The sequence below is a fragment of the Falco punctatus genome (genome assembly GCF_963210335.1).
Source record: "Falco punctatus genome assembly, chromosome: Z".
Classification (NCBI taxonomy): Eukaryota; Metazoa; Chordata; class Aves; order Falconiformes; family Falconidae; genus Falco; species Falco punctatus.
Genome location: NC_137586.1, coordinates 31,172,020 through 31,188,013, shown reverse-complemented (window position 1 = coordinate 31,188,013; position 15,994 = coordinate 31,172,020). Strand labels below are relative to the sequence as shown.

Genomic DNA, 15,994 nt, shown 5'->3' with positions numbered 1-15,994 from the left:
GTTGCCAGTGAATCTTACAACAGAAGTGTTTCAGCAGTGGTGTGATTTCAAAGGAATAAGCATGAAAGATCTGTAGATCTGGATTTGGTTTTTACTTTCAGCAATGAGTTTGTTTAACAAATTAAAAATATGTAGAAGGAAAATAGATAAAAACCTGCTCTTAACTACCAGTCAAAGGTATAAAATAATCCAATCTCTTGGAATTGAAATTCGAACTGATGATAAATAAAAACAGTATTAATTCAAGGGAGTCATTATTTCTTCCACTCCACAAATTGTAATCACCATTATTATAGAACTAAAAATTAAAACACAGTAATGTAAAAATTTTTCATCTTTGAATTATTTTACTCATTTATTTTGGTTTAGTTTAGGTTTGTTGCATAAAGTAGTCTTTATTCTGAGACTAAGTCATACATGAAACCTGGCATACACTATTTAAATAGTACAGATATTTCAGCACTTTCCAATACAACATTCACTTACTTTGAAATCAGCTTTTGTCCAAATAGCATGTTTCATATTCACATTAGTGCTTTCATTAACCCCTGTTACTGGCTTATGCTAATACTCACTATACAGGTTTCTATCCTCATCATCCATTAAGAGCCAAACGCTGTCTGGGTGGACAGGGCAGTATCCAGGTTAAAGATACTTGTGTCTGCCTAACACAGTTTTCAGCTTTTTTGGCAGATAAGTAAGGTGTTGCTCAAATAAGTTTACTGTGGAAAACCTGTATTTTACTCCATTCCTGCTGCAAGGTGGAGTTTGTTTTTTATTCAGAAAAAACAATGGAATGATGGCTAAAATGTTAGACAACTGCACTGTCCTTTACTGCAGATTGTATGCATTTTGACAGTGTTCTTTTTTCAATCTGATATTAAAGTGTTTTGTTTTAGCAAGTAAAGTCAGGAAACGGGCAAATTGAGCTTTTGGGCTCCAATGCTACCAGCTGTAGGTATAGGTTGGTAACATGCTATTGCAGAGTAATACTACCTCAGATCAATAAAGAGCTTTGTTCTATATCCACAAATAACTGAACTGTAGTCTAATTTAGGATAAGATTTGTTGGGAAGATTAAAGTGATTATATATTTCCCCTTTATTCTCTGGTACAGAATGAGAAGGACTCTATTTGCTGCACACTCCTGGTATTGTCCACTGAACATGGAAGGGCTCTTGCCTTGTGTGTCTGTAGTTGTCCACTGCCTAATCTCAAGAATGGCTTAGCTCTCTGTCAATACTGGAGGTGGTGTAAAAAGAGCTGATCCCCTTCTGCAGCATGGGAGGGGAAAAGAGCTGATAGTTACGATTTCTATCCAACGTAAGATGTCTTGTACTCTCTTTCCCTCTGAACTGAAACCCAAGATGTGGATGGAGCCTCTTGGAAAATGCAGTGTGGAGGCATAATTAATAATTGTGGCACGGTGAAGTCAGATTAGTGGGTGAATGTAAGGTTACACAGGAATAATGTAGGCTGACATTTTCTAGCTTTGGAACAGTTCCATTTGCAGCAGAGTAGTTTGGGTTTGGAGTTTGTGGTTTTGTTGTGGTTGTTTGGTTTTTTTAAAATATAAATTTGATATGTATATATTTGAATACAAACTAGCTTTGTTTTCTATTCAGTAATGTTATCTTATAATTCTGGCAAGGAGGAATAAAGGTCTGTCTTCTTTTTTTTTTTTTTTTTCTTCTCTCTCCCAAAGAAGGATTGACTATATCTGAAATTGAACTTTATATCAAAAAGAAGTATAATTTCAATCTTTATTACAAGTATTACCCTATAGTGGAAACAGGAATAAGAATAATTCCATATTTATTTATAAAACATTTATCAATACTTGTCCAAGTATTTCTCTACTCTGCAAAAACCAATTTAGTGTTGTAGCTGTGGCAGAATAGGGGCGCTACTGTTAGCATCTCAAGATGGGGCTAAAAACAGTTTTTATGTTGTTGCAGCTATTGAAGGATAAGGCTTCTTCAGCTATTTCAAGGTCATTATTTTCTTTGGACTTCTTGTTTTAGTTTGGAAAACTTAATTTGTTTTGGTGGGGAATGTTTTTCTCCTTCCTTTCTTACATGATTAGGGAGAAGCATAAAGAAATTGATTGGACAAAAGTTACTGATTTCCTATGTATCTGTTACTAATATATGTATGCTGTGCATGGCAGTCTTCTCAAGAGTCAGAGCCATAGAAAAGCTGGTTGGAAGGAACATCTGGAAGTCACCTAGTCTCAATCCTTGTTTGTACCAGGATCGTCACAAATACCAGATCAGGTCGACTTGAAGACCTCTAAAGATGGAAATCTTTCTATTGAGCCACTGTTCATCCTTCCCTCTTTGAGAATTTTTGTACTGAAATTGTTATTTTGTCTAAGCGTAGAGCTGTTAATCAGGTGTTTTATGAAGTATGGCTAGTAGAAGCTGGGAACCAAGAGGTGGGAAGCAAGCAAGGGTATGTTGGATTGGAATAGGTGACCTGAAGAGATAATCATATGAGCTTCTTTGTTAGAATTTTTTTTTCTTCATTAAAGTGTGTTTTTCTGACTGATTACTTTTAGTGAGGAATTAAATATATTTATATATTGAGAATGCTTTGAAAAGTACAGTGTGCTGTGATTCAAAATGTGTCTAGCTACTGTCAGAGATGTTACTTCATCTGCTGAAGTAATTTAAACCATTTTAAATAGCCTCTTTGCTTATGGGCAGAGAAGCTCTGTTGGAGTGGTTTGAGAAGTTGCCACTCACAGTTGATGCCTGTTCAACCCCTTAGTGATTTTTATGCTCCATACAGAATCTATGCCCACCTCAGCCTGGCAGTTGAAGCTGGCTGCTCTGTGGTGGCATGACTGACATGTTTGCATGGTTATGCTACATAAGACAGAGCCAGTAGCAGGGAGGTGGTAGAGGCTGGCATCCCCTACCATTGCTGTTGGTTTTGCTGAATGTGTCAGCTTGTGGTCTGAGAATCTAAACTAAGAGATCTTGACTTTTTTTTTTTTTTTTTATTGTGGAAATCTGATCCTTGGTTAATCTTATCCAAAGATTTTTCAGCTTAAAGGTAAATGAATAGGAGTATGTTTAGGTACTAAAGCTAATTTGGAAACGGGACACAGGTGCAGCTACATTGTCTCAGGAATAATAAATAAAAGTTTTCCTTTATCATTTTGGGGATATTTTTCCTTGAAAAATTATTGAATAATTTTTTTCTTTTAAAACCTGACAAACAAGAAGATCATTTTTGGAAAACCAGAGATAACTTTTTAAAAAAGTTTATCAGTATTATTCCTATAGCTTCTTTTGAATTTCAGTGTGATTATTTTATAATGACATTTCTAAGGTAAAAGATGAGTTTGCCAAAGTTGGCTTGCTGTATATATTAATTCTCTCCCATTGTGCAAATATCTATAGTGTTTTCTGGGTTTTTTTGGTATGTGATATGTGCCTGCACCAAAGGATATCTAGTGTGTATAGTCACAATGTGGGTAAGAGTCTGTGGTGCTGCTCTGTACAGATATATTCTTAGTTCATGGCCGATGTCAGCCTGGGACTTGTGCAAGTCTTACGGTACATATATTCCAGTAGGTGTGCTTTATGATAACCCATATGTCATACTCTATTTTCAAAAATGTTTTTCCCTTGATTTGGTTACACAGAAGGTAAGGCTCATTTGTCTTGTGCTCCTAGTCAGTGGTTTTTTTAATTCTTGTTCTGTCTGTTACCCCATATCTTCCCTATTGCATGCTTTTCAGATGCTGCCGTGAAGGAAGAACTATTACCTTTATTTTTTTGGTAATTAACTGTAATTCTTCCTAACAAATCCCCCACCTCCAGATTTTTTCAATAGGAAATATTGGTGAAAAAAAAAGTATATTTCTGTTAACTGTTATTTTTTTGAAGTATACTACATCATACAGCACCTGGTGCTGAAAATTTTCAAGTAAATATTTGCTGAAAAGTGTGTTGAAAGTATTCAAGTAAAATGAAGATTTTTCAGCTTAATCACATTCAAGTCTTTCTTTTTGTAAAGAAGCAAGACAAGTCTAGCTGCCCCATGTGTTTATCCCTTCATTTCCTGCCAGGTAATGTTCTTTTACAGGATTATAACAAGGAACCACCATATGACCATACTTCTTTTTGAGTCAGTTAGTCAAGAAATCTTACGTTACTTGTCTGCTTTAGTTCGTTAAATGGACAACACAGTTCTCAGTAGTAGCAATTATGTTTTCAGTGCAATTGGATTCATAAAATACGTAACAAATGCTGACATTTTTGCCCATTGTCAAAACTGAGCTATTGTTCTAATAACCTTGCTTCTGTGTTTTAGCATTTGTTCTGTAGCGTAAAATCTATGTTTTGTTTTGGTAGTTGAGGGCTCTTTAAATTCTGTTATTTATTCAGTATGTGGACTTTCAAATCTAGCTTGATTTATTGATTTTTATATGATTTGGTTTTATGTGATGTTTCAAATCTAGATCCTTTGAGCCCTGTGCCCTGTCTCTTAAGTGTGTTTTATTTCAGATTCAGGTAAGATGTTCAGGAAGCTCACAGTGTAATAAACTGAAAATAAGGTAGTGTAATAAACTAAAAACATAGGTGCCTAGGCACCTACGAGTGGGTTTATGTATATGTACATATGTATTTGCACACACAAGCAAGCATCTATTAGGAAAAATTAAATGCAATTCCTGCGAATAGTTTCATTAATTTAAATACCAAATCTACCTGTGTTTGTGTTATTGCCAAGTGCCTGTAATGATTCTATTTGACAACAAATGCCACATACTTTCGTATGATTTTTTTAAAGGTTTTTAATTATTGTTTAGGAGTCATAAATGTGAGCACGGCAATAATCTTAGAGTGATGGTTTTGGTCTGCCTGAATAGGGCAAAGGTGAGATTGTTTCATTTTACCATGTGAATGTAGAAATAACTATATAAGAAACACCATTATCTTGCATATATGGCTTGGTGATACAGCTACTTGATTTGAGAAATGTATGTGATTTTGAACCCTGATACTATAGGCAGTAAAGTACTTGCCTTAGCTTCAAGGAGGTTTTTAGTTACATCCATGCTCTTACATAGCACAGTTGACTGTGAGGGGCATCATAGGAAGGTGTTTGCTGATCTGTTTTTCCTGGCTGTAGCAAAGCCTAACATTTTAGAAGAAAGCAATCTGATTTAATTGGTAACTTAAAGATTTCTAGATATTAGTGATGCTTTGCGGGTATTTTTTATTGTAAGATACAGAGATCCCAGGCCATAATGTGTGGTTCACTTTACAGTGTCAGAGAAAAAATCTTGCAGGTAAGATGCTATTTTTCTTAAGTTTGTGGCAGATTGTGGATTTCACTCCTTTCAGAACGGTGGTGTCAATGTTTCTTTTATGACTTACATTTTTAGGTGGTATATTATGGGCATCATAGTGGGTTTATTATTTTCTCTTTTTTTTTTCTTTCTTTCCTCCCCAATTGCCCTGCACAGAGAATTGTTTAATGTTTGCTTTTGCTGAGTCTAGTTCTGATTCATCATGTTTATGTGACTTACTGTAATCCGTTAGTTATAGTTTAACTTTCAAGTCTATATGTAATTTGGTTTTATTAATGAAGTACAACAAACAGCCTTATAAAGCTTTTCTCTTTTAATCTTACAAGGAAAAAAATCGGTATCTAAAAAAGCAATCACAAAGAAGAGGAAAGGTGTCACAAAGTCTACCATACCAGAGTTTCAGGTAAATTATTTTAAGTTTTGCTTTAAACACTTGAAATCTGAATGTCTATAAAATAAGTCATTTAGTTTCTGATAGAGACCTTGGATATCCTAATCAAAGTTGAATTTCCTTCGTCTAGTTCACAAGGTTTAATCTGATAGTGCTTTTAGGAGTGCATTTCACCTTTTCTTGGTAGAGAATGTTCTAGCATTTTTTATTATGTGCTTCTTACACACTGTTTCACAGTATTGTTAAAGATCCCAGATAAATCTGTTACAGGACAAAACCTGTAAAAACTAAAGTTGTTAATGGATTTTTTTCAGGTAGATATAGTATTCTTGTATAAAAATACTTGGGTTTTGTATGTGGTGTGACACTGTGATCCTTGAATTGATATCTAGCTTGATGTATAGAAGGACTTGCAAAAAATTTGTAGACTGCTGGGTTCATCTTGCTTGCAGCTTTTACCCCTTGTCTGCATGTGACCTTTAGACCAGGGAGCACTAAGCAAACAGTACTAATTATGGTAAGGTGGTTTTATGATATTGTAATAGTTACAGTACTTCAGTTCTAAGTCACAATTTATGCATGACTGCTTGGCTTGAAGTTCTCATTTGGCTGTAAATTATTATTCTTTTTCAGAAAGCAATCTGCTATCCTGAGCAGTAGACCCACATTAAAGCATGACTGTTCTGTAAAATGCTCACATAGAATCAATTTATTCTATGACGATGATGTGTTTCAGGTGGAGCTAGTAGGATATCTGGTGATAAAATTGGTTAGTAACAGCCAATATAGAGATATTTGAGTGTACACTGACTTTTGTATTCTAATGGTAGTGACTAAAATGTTTCCTAGCGGCTCCAAAAAACAGGTAACATTAAAATTTTTTCCCAGCACATTACCTGCATGCCATGAAAGTACATGGTTAGGTTAGAAATATTTTTTTACAGCATTAAACCATTGCATTTCAGTAGTCTAAAACATTAATGCTTAGCCCAACTTCTTACCTAAGTGTAAAACTAAACATTATCACATTACCTAGGTGAAATGTTAATTAAAACTTCACAAAATAATTCTGGCTCTTTTGGTCAAAGCTTGTCTTTGTATTTGTTTTAGGCGAAGATAAGACTGATAAGTATGAGCAGTTTAATCTTATTAGGGAAGTTTTTAATAATTTAACCTGTCTTTTTCAAGAGGACAGGCAGGACTGGTATAACTGTTAAGAGTATTTGCAAATATTAGAACATTGATATTTGGAATACTGCTAAGACTTTTAGAGCCTAGTAAAGTATTCTTCAAGATACCCTTCTCCACATACATGGACACATAATGAAATTATACAACTGTTTGAAGGTGAGAGCATATTTTTTAAGTATTTGGTAAGACAGCTTGAGTGTATAGAGGCCCTGTGAGTGTGCCAGGGAGGGTATAATCATAAGAATATTACCATTTTTAGATATATATATATATATACACACACACTGGAGAGATTTGCTGCTCTCTATCATAGTTCGAATGTCATGGACAAAGCAGTAAAAGCATAGGTCAGTCAAAGTCACTCCTTTGTATGTGACTTCAGGCCTTATGTTAGTTTCATAGCTCAAGGCTGCTTTAAAAGAAAAAACACAAACAACAAAACAAAAAACAAACCCAGAACAAAAGCAGATGCATGTTAAATTCTCTATACCAAAGAAAAAGACACAAGAAATGTCCTGGTTTTAATATCTTGAACATTGAGAAGTGAGTCTACAGCTTCACTGATGCAGAGTTATTTGGCTGTTGCATAGTTCCTTTTAAAAAATTCTGAATTCCAAGCTTATTACCACCTTTGCTTACTAATGTTTTAAAGACATTACAGCAATTATATTGCATTACAGAAGGGACACTAAATGTGCATTTTTTGGATTTCTTTTCCAGTTAAAGTACATTTAGGTTTGGTAAGAAGTGCTTTGTCTCAGTCTTTCCTCCTTTCCCCTGACATATATACACATGTAGGTATATAGACGTACATGTACTATAACTAAGGAAAAAAAAGGAACACATGCATTTTAAGGAACTGGACTAACTTCAGCTGTACTGTTTAAGTGTGTCTTAACAGTTTCAGTTTTATCAGCTATGGTCTATATTAAATACAGATATTGAAAGAGACTGTCTGGATCTTTTCCACATGGAGAAGGCAGCAATAAAAGAACAGGTTCATCAGAAATAAAAGTATAACTTACAGCAGTTATACAGATAACCTGAAGTTAAGCATGAAACCCCACTGAAGTGAGTAAAAATTATGCTAAAAGGTTGGCTGAAGTTAAGGGAGGTGAGGAAGGAACATCAGTGATCTGGGGGAGTACACTAGGTTTGTATTTATGAATAATCCTCAGATTAGATTTATTTTTATAATCATGAATAGTTCATTTATAAATTCTGAGAAATGGATGATGGAAGAGCCCCCAGATGGAATAGAGCTTGGCCCCTCTGTCTTCCCTTAAAAAAAACAGGGGATGTTTCCTGTCTTTCCTTCTTGAGGAGTCAGTGAGGTTCTTTGAGAGATTACTAAGATCTGAGATTGTATCCTAAGAGGAGAGTTGAACACTGAATTTGAAAAATTACTGGAATACTGAATACCTGAAGCCTCCATTATATTCAATAAGCCCATATTTAGTAAGTACTGTGCCTGATGTGAAAACGTCTTTGTTGTAGTTGGCATGTACGTAATTAATTACATGACTTGTACATTAATCAATCTTTAAGCCACCACGCCGTGTCTAGAGAATAGGGTCTAGCTTCTCTTTCACTACCTTTGATCAATTATAAAGGAAACATTTTTTCTCTTCAGATTTTTTCTTATGATGGGTGATTGGAAGGCATGTTCTTCATGACCAGTATGTGAAACTACCAGAAAGCTATCGGAATGTGACAGAATGATTAGATTGTAACATTAATACCTTCATTTTTGCCTTCACATTAACTTACCTGTTAAAACACACAAAACAATTTAAAAAGTCAGGGGTGTTTGCAGAAAATCGACTTGCTAAGTTCAGCTAATTAACAACCATGAGAAAAGAATACTGAAACATTAGGCTTATCATGAGAAATAGCAGCTAGATTCCATATTAAAATGTTCATACAAAATAGATTACACTTCATAACTGTTCTTTTTATCTTTCCTTCAAAATGCTGGCTTCATTCTGTAAGAAGGGAAATGTTAACCAAGCAAGAGAAGTTTCAGAAATAGCTTCTTCCCAATCAGTGTGCATCTTTAGTACCTCATCTCAAATCCTGCTGTGGTTGAAGAAATATAAATTTCTTCTTGACCTTTTTTATAGTGGTTTTTAGTACAGTATTGGAGTATTTCAAATAATAAACTAAATTTTACAGTAAATCCTCTAAGCTGAGGTGCTGTTACCTTCCTTGTTCTACCAGTGGGCAGTTGGAAAACACATATTGGCCTCAAATGTACACCTCTCCTGATGAAAATTGGGACTTAGAGATTTGATTACTCTTCACTGTCACCCCCAGCCCCAAGACAACTTAACTTTACATATTGGCATTGCTTTTCACATTGACGTACTTTTGATTAGTATACACTAACAATTTTGTAAATTGGATCCTTATGTTTCAAGTGACTCTTAAAAGGAGAGACGGGACTGGGACCTGTGAAAAGTTTGGCCACATGAATTGTCTGATGACATGTAGGAGGTTTTTATGGTAGAGTCAAAGATAGAGTTGGTATTTCCAGGACAGCATTCAACTAACAACATTGAAATCATCCTTCTCCTTACAAACTCTTTGCCTTCTTAGAAGTGAGTCCTTGAAAGAAATTCCACCTGCTTATAGCTAATGAAGACAGTATCTTTCTTTGATTCGTAGTTCTGCTTCATCTTCGATCCATGGTACACTGGACTAAATGTGTCTCAAAGGAGAAAATAAAAAGCAGCCATAAAATCTAAAAACTGAATTGTCATGTATATAGTCAAAGGAGTGGATTATAACTGTGCAGGGAAAATCTTTATCCATGCCTTTATTTACTTATTTCAAGGGTTTGATGTGACAAACTTGTACCTTTTTATCTAATACTACAGTATTACAGATTTCAGGCCAAATGGGAAAAGCAAATCCAATATTTGGCTTCCAGTTTACATCTTACATATTTGGAGCTTCTTCAAGGGCAGGATAGACATGCAAGTTCAACCTAGTAGTTACACATAGTAATGCTGTTTTCTGGGTTAAGAGATGGAACTTTAGCAACTTAATTTTACAAACATTGTCTACAGCAAGACAGTGTTAATTTCCTATTCATTTGCTATTTTAAACTTGATAAATGTAAACCCTGTGAACTTTAGTTTAAGTCACTCCAGTTTCTCAATGCTCTCAAATGTACACAAGTGTTATGAAAATAATGGTATGTATGTGTTAGAGGTTTCTGAAATTTACGTGTTTTGCTGAAGTGTCAGTTCTGTGTTTTAATAGTGAAACGATGTTTTTTTAATACACATTCACTATGAATCTAAAACTGCATGTGTAATTGAAGTAAAAATATATTGTCACGAATTACTGATTTGGAAAAAAAATTAAAAATCAGCAGTTGTATGATAACATTTTTGTGGATTTTTTCCTGTTTGGATTTTATTTCCTTAAATTAATGAAAGTATTTCCACCTAAGGATGTTCAGAAAGAAGCAAGTCTTAACATATGATATGGAAGAACTTAACAGCTTAGTAATTTCCAGTTTATTAATGTCTTTAATTGCCCTAAATTGTTTGTCAGTTGTTTTTCAAGAAAACAGCATCCATATTTTGAAAGGAAAAACATAAAAAGCTGTTTTTGAAAGACAGGAATAAGAAAAATACTTTTTCAAAACATAGACAGGTAGGTACAGTCTGTAGACATGACTAGGTTGTCTTTCAGGAAAACTCTGTGTAAGCATATAAAGTTACATTCAGGAAGAAGTTGTTACAAGTATAATTGTTACAAGTGCAGCATAATCCAAGGCTAGTACACTTTAGTTCACCAAGGACTAGTTTGATACTCAAACCTCTTCCAATTCATTACTACAGTTGAGACAGATTTGGTAGCTGTCATTCACAGAAGTTTTAAGAAAATACGTACATTTTGAAATGGAAGCTTACAGGCAGAGATGTGGTTTATATCTGAAGAATAAATATTTATTAGATTTTCTTACTTTCAAAAAGACATTTTGTTACATTTTAAAATGCTATAAGGAAAAAATTAAATGGTGGCACTAAGTAATAACACATGCTTTTAGGTTTTATTTAATTTCATTGTACATTTTCCAAGTCCCATATTACCAAGTGTTTGTGTTCATTTGTTTTTTAGCTTATTTGCACTAATCTTGATGAACTCAGGGAGTTAATCACAAAGATTGAGAATGAACTCAAAGATCTGGAGGACATTAAAAAGAAATCGGTATGTGACATTAAAAGCTTTCTCTTGTATGGGTATAAAACGGTGCCAGTTGTTTGCTGAGGCCTGTCAACTGAAGTTTTTATGCCTATTCAGTAACTGCATGAAGCCTCATAAGGTTAATAACTGGAGACTGTAAGCTTAATCTTTTCTGTATATAGTTCTCTGTTCACAATGTTTTTACAATAAGTAAATTCAGTAACTGTTTTAACACTTTTCACTGCCAAAATAAAATATGGATAGTGCTAATACCTTAGATGGAGTAGTTAATTTCTATTAAATATGTGAGCATTCTTCTGTGAAGACAAACTCTTAACCAACAAGCAGTTACAGGACAGAGTTCTTATATCTGCCTATGCAGTGCTGATCAGATCTTCTTGTGAGCTGACTCTTATGTTGCTTGTTAGGATTCCTAACTCCTTCTGTTTGCAAGTAAGTTATTAAAATTGGCTTTGCTTAATTTTTACTCAAATAGGTTGTACAGGAAAGCATGCTATCTGGCTTTTTGATACCAGATTGAGATACAAATTCTATCTATGTACACTGGATCACTCAATCTATGCAACTGAAAACCTCAAAAGAGTAATGCTTAGACAAGAGAATCCAACATGTTTGGGATTTTGTAGGAGGCAATGATTCTCATAAAGATGGTGATTAATTTTAAATACATAAATGGTACTCATTGAAATGGCTTTCTACAGCCAACTCTTCTTATTACTTACTCTTTATTGCAGTTTTGTTTATTAAACCTTCGATAGGCATTTCTGTGGCACTTCTATGATAAAAATGTTGCTTTTTCTATACCTGAGAAATTAGGCTGCTGATTTCTGTGAATGTCTTTAGTTTCATACAGAAACAATTCATTCTTAAATTATGTAAATAGGGGAGAGAGATATGGTAGGTAAGAGGCAATACAAATTAGGACTCTGAAATTCAGACAAATTTCAGTGCAGATACTTAGCATAATAGCTGTTAAAATATCCAAAGGCATAAAAAGAGACTTAACTTGAAATTATTTTGTAGCTGCTAAATTGCAGATTGGTTTTATAAGACTGTCAAGAGGTTATCAGAACAATAGCTCAACAATAGAAGAAAAAGCCAAAAATGAGAGTACATGTCGATGTGTCAATAATCTTAATACAGGCAAGACTTTTTAGTCTACTAGTAAAACCACACCAACAAGACTTCTTCAAGGGTAGACAAATGCTAAATATGTCATAATTGCTCTTTGGAGTGAAATCTGATAATGTCATTATGTAAATAAGTTTCATGACTTCAGCAGGAATACTATGTTTAGTTCTAATCACACAGTCTTAAAAAACCCAAACACTTCAGTAGAGCGGAGTTAAAATACAACTTATTCAGAAAGCTGTGAGGTAAGAACGATCTTTCTGTGTGTCTGTATAGATCTATCAAATAGAAATTTTATGTAAAGAAGAAATGCTAGGACTAATTGCTGAAAAAGTTGTTATAAGGAGACAGTAAACTATTGATTTTTAAGGAGTAATTATCAGGGAAATTTCATATTCACTTGAAATACAAATAAAAAATGTTAGATGAATAGTCAATAAACTTGACTTGCTAAAATGAGGTTTTATTTTGCAAGGGAAGTCATTAGAACTTCATTTTTGATGTCTAATGTTCTGTGTAATTACTTCAGATATCTTAAAAACTGGAGGAAATGCAGATTTTCATTCTTTAGCTCTGACACAAATGACAGTGGCAGTTTCAGAAGCATCCAGAATAAAAGTTTGTTTCAGTTTTTCTCAAGTACCTAGTCTACCAAGCAAAAACACTGTTCTAATTTAGTGATGGAAATCTGACCTAATATGATAGCTTACATTAATAGGATGGTATTCATTTTGGTGCTGTTCATGGACTACTTTCTTGTTTTGACCCGAAGATGGTGGTGGTCTTACTACTTCTGGGTAACTTTATTGATTTCTGTTTGCAATAGTGACCTAGATGAAGCCACAGGAATCTTTCTTCTTTGTGACTAACTTCCTTGGTAATTCTAGTTTTAGTAGTTGTTAGCACATGCTAATGAGAAAACCTCAAGGCAAGCTTTAAAGCTTATGCTAAATACTAACATATATTAGAAATAGGGCCTGTCTGATTTATGTTAAGACTTTAAAGCATAACCTTTCTCTTACTCCTAACTGCCCTTTGTTTCCTAGGAGACTATTCTAGAGTACGTAAAAGGAAATCCTTCTCCAGAACTTGGAAGTACTGGAGGCTGTAATGAAAGAGCTGAGCTGTAAGACTTCTTTTAACTTGAGTAAACTGTTAATTTTTTTGTAGGTAGTTGGACAGTTTGTATTTGACACTGTTCAGAACATCAGCTTGAGCCAACAAATGACATGAGAGATTTTTAGCCCAAAGAATTTAGTTTGGCAAGTTAAAAGCAAATTAGCACAAGGTTATGTAATGGAAAGCCATGGGCAATTTTAAGTGTAGGCATTACTACCTGTTTCTTCTGAAAAATGAAAGAATAAACCTGTTGGAAAGGATTTTCACTGTTTGGTTCTGTATTTTTTGTACATCTGTATTGTCTTTTGAATTAGCTATGACTAATAGTTTTACATTTAAAACATCTTGCACTTTTGCTTGATTACTGGTGAGTTTGTTGTAACAATTATGAGATTTCCCTTGTGCCAGTTTGCCATAATTGTTTAGAAAGGAAAATGAAAATGACCATAGTTCTTCAATATTTTTTTAAACAGAAGTTCAACTCAGTCTTGGTGTTATCACATACTAGACTGCTTTGCTCTTGAACTGTAGTCACAGTTCTGAAGCAAGGCTGCAATTTCACATAGCCTTTCGACTGAATAAGCCAAAACTGCTGCCAAATAAATAGTTCCTACTCCCGGTCTCTGGCACGCTTGTTTTTATATATAGATAGACAGATAGATGTACTCACAGCTTATATTTTCTGTGCTACCCCATGAGAGAGGGTAGCAAAGTGCTCGGCTGCATGGTGATAGAGTTAGTCTGTGATAAACCTGACGACTTTTTTACTGTTGTTGAGGTGTTTGTAACCCAGAGCAGTTTTCTAGTGCAATTTATCATGCAGTTGCACAAATATCTGTGCTTGTGTTCTGCCACAGTTTGAGGGGCCACTCTAAGAACAGGAATGAACACCTGGGGGCAAAAGGCAGTGGGACTGCTTTTGACAGGAAAAGTGCCATTTTCTGGCAGGTGAAATTGTATGTTATTTTAAAAACAGGAGTGCTCTGAAAAGTCTATCCCTTCAGCTACTAAATAGTTCTTCTCCTTACCATCTACTACATTTCTAGAGGGAGAGGAGAGAATAAGTTAGATTTACTATTTGAGTGCCTGACTTGGAAATCAGAAAGTGGGAGGTACAGAAAGGGGAATTGAAGGACTTGAATGTAATGCTCTGTGCACTGTCCGGCGAAAAGATGGTGGTGACTTCCTAAGGAATGTCTAAGCTAGAATATCTTCCTAGCTTCTGTACGTTCCTTAGGACATCTGAAGTGATATCCTTTCATTTTAAAGCAATGTGACTAAAAAATAGAGTAAAAATGGAATGAATAGAAAAAACAAAGAATTTACAGTAATAAACAGATTCTAGTACAAATTATATCTGTTTAGTTGGTAATACTGACATAGGTAAAATGTTGGGAACGCCACAAGCAGTCAGTAGAAAATTATAAAACTGAAGTAGAACATATTGGCTAAAAACTCTATTGAGATTTTATTGCATTTTTACCTTGTTTGCTGAAAATTTAGACTGTATATATAAGCATGGCAGTTCAGTTGAACGTGACTCTGAGAAATTTCCTATAACTAGCAAACTGATCAAGACACGCAAAGTAGCCTAATTCCACTTGAAAATCTACTTGCAATGATACAAATGAAAAACAAATTTTGACAACCGTGATAGTGAAGCATTTATCTAAGTTTTCTATCTAATATATGAAATCTATTTTATGAGAAGAGATGGTGAAGTAGCACCTTCTGTCCCGATTGGTACACGAGATAACAACTATCAGTTTCTAATGTTTTGAATCCCATTTTTCTTGTTGTCTTCTGTGTCAGGTAAAATCAGTGGGAGTTGCAGGGTGAATGGAAATCTTTTTACTGCCTTTTAGATAATCAGCTTCTCTTGTGATCTGAAGTCACTTTTTTCTGTGAAACTGTTAATATGTACAACTTAAATAATAATTTAACTGTTGCATACCATAGCAGAACTTGATTTTTTTAAAAGAAAAAATCCTTTCTTGCCATTTTGTAGTATGAAACTGACAGGATTTCAGATACTTGTATCAAATAACTTTGGGCTTTTTTGCAGAATGCAATTTTGCAAGCTGACTTTGTCGTGAGCATGTTCATTGTAAAATGAACTGGCTTTTGACAAGGGCAATTAATTCTAGACCCTGTCCTGATTATGTTAAAGCATAGATTGTCTTGTAGGGAACATAAACATTGGAAGTTTCCTTGTTTACTGAAATGTAAGACTTTATTTTGGTAGTGCCATTGGATTTGAGTCATTCCCTGCAAGTCTGATTGGTAAGTGTGTAGCTGTCTGGGGAGTGAGAAGGTAGCTCCCTGTAGGAAGAGAAGTGAGAGAAAGGTGAGAAGAAGGAGAATTACTTAGTCAAAGGACACCATCCAAGTTCATGGCTAATTAGGGTTTGGAGAAAATGCATCAAAGATTTTATTTTTTTGCAGAGGTCTGTTACACTCTGTTGTAAAAAGCACTCTTCATAAAAATGTAAAAACCTCCTTTATAAAGCTTTTGGGTTCTGCCGTCTTCTAATGTTGTTCCTGAACATTTTAATTAGACAGTCATACTTGTCAAGACAGGTGAATGTCTGTCTGTGTTTGGGAGTGGATAT

General features: G+C 34.5%; 1 protein-coding gene across 3 annotated transcripts in view; it reads left to right on the top strand.

Moving 5' to 3' along the window:
- Positions 1-15,994, top strand: part of BRD10 (bromodomain containing 10) — a 55,321-nt gene that overhangs the window by 18,208 nt on the left and 21,119 nt on the right. For 2 of the 3 annotated variants that reach the window (XM_080372261.1, XM_080372263.1), the window contains 2 exons: positions 5,656-5,732; positions 11,046-11,135. In XM_080372261.1, the coding sequence (XP_080228387.1) occupies positions 5,656-5,732; positions 11,046-11,135 (167 nt within the window). The remainder of the gene's footprint in view (positions 1-5,655; positions 5,733-11,045; positions 11,136-15,994) is intronic. The other variant, XM_080372262.1, reaches the window with a different exon arrangement.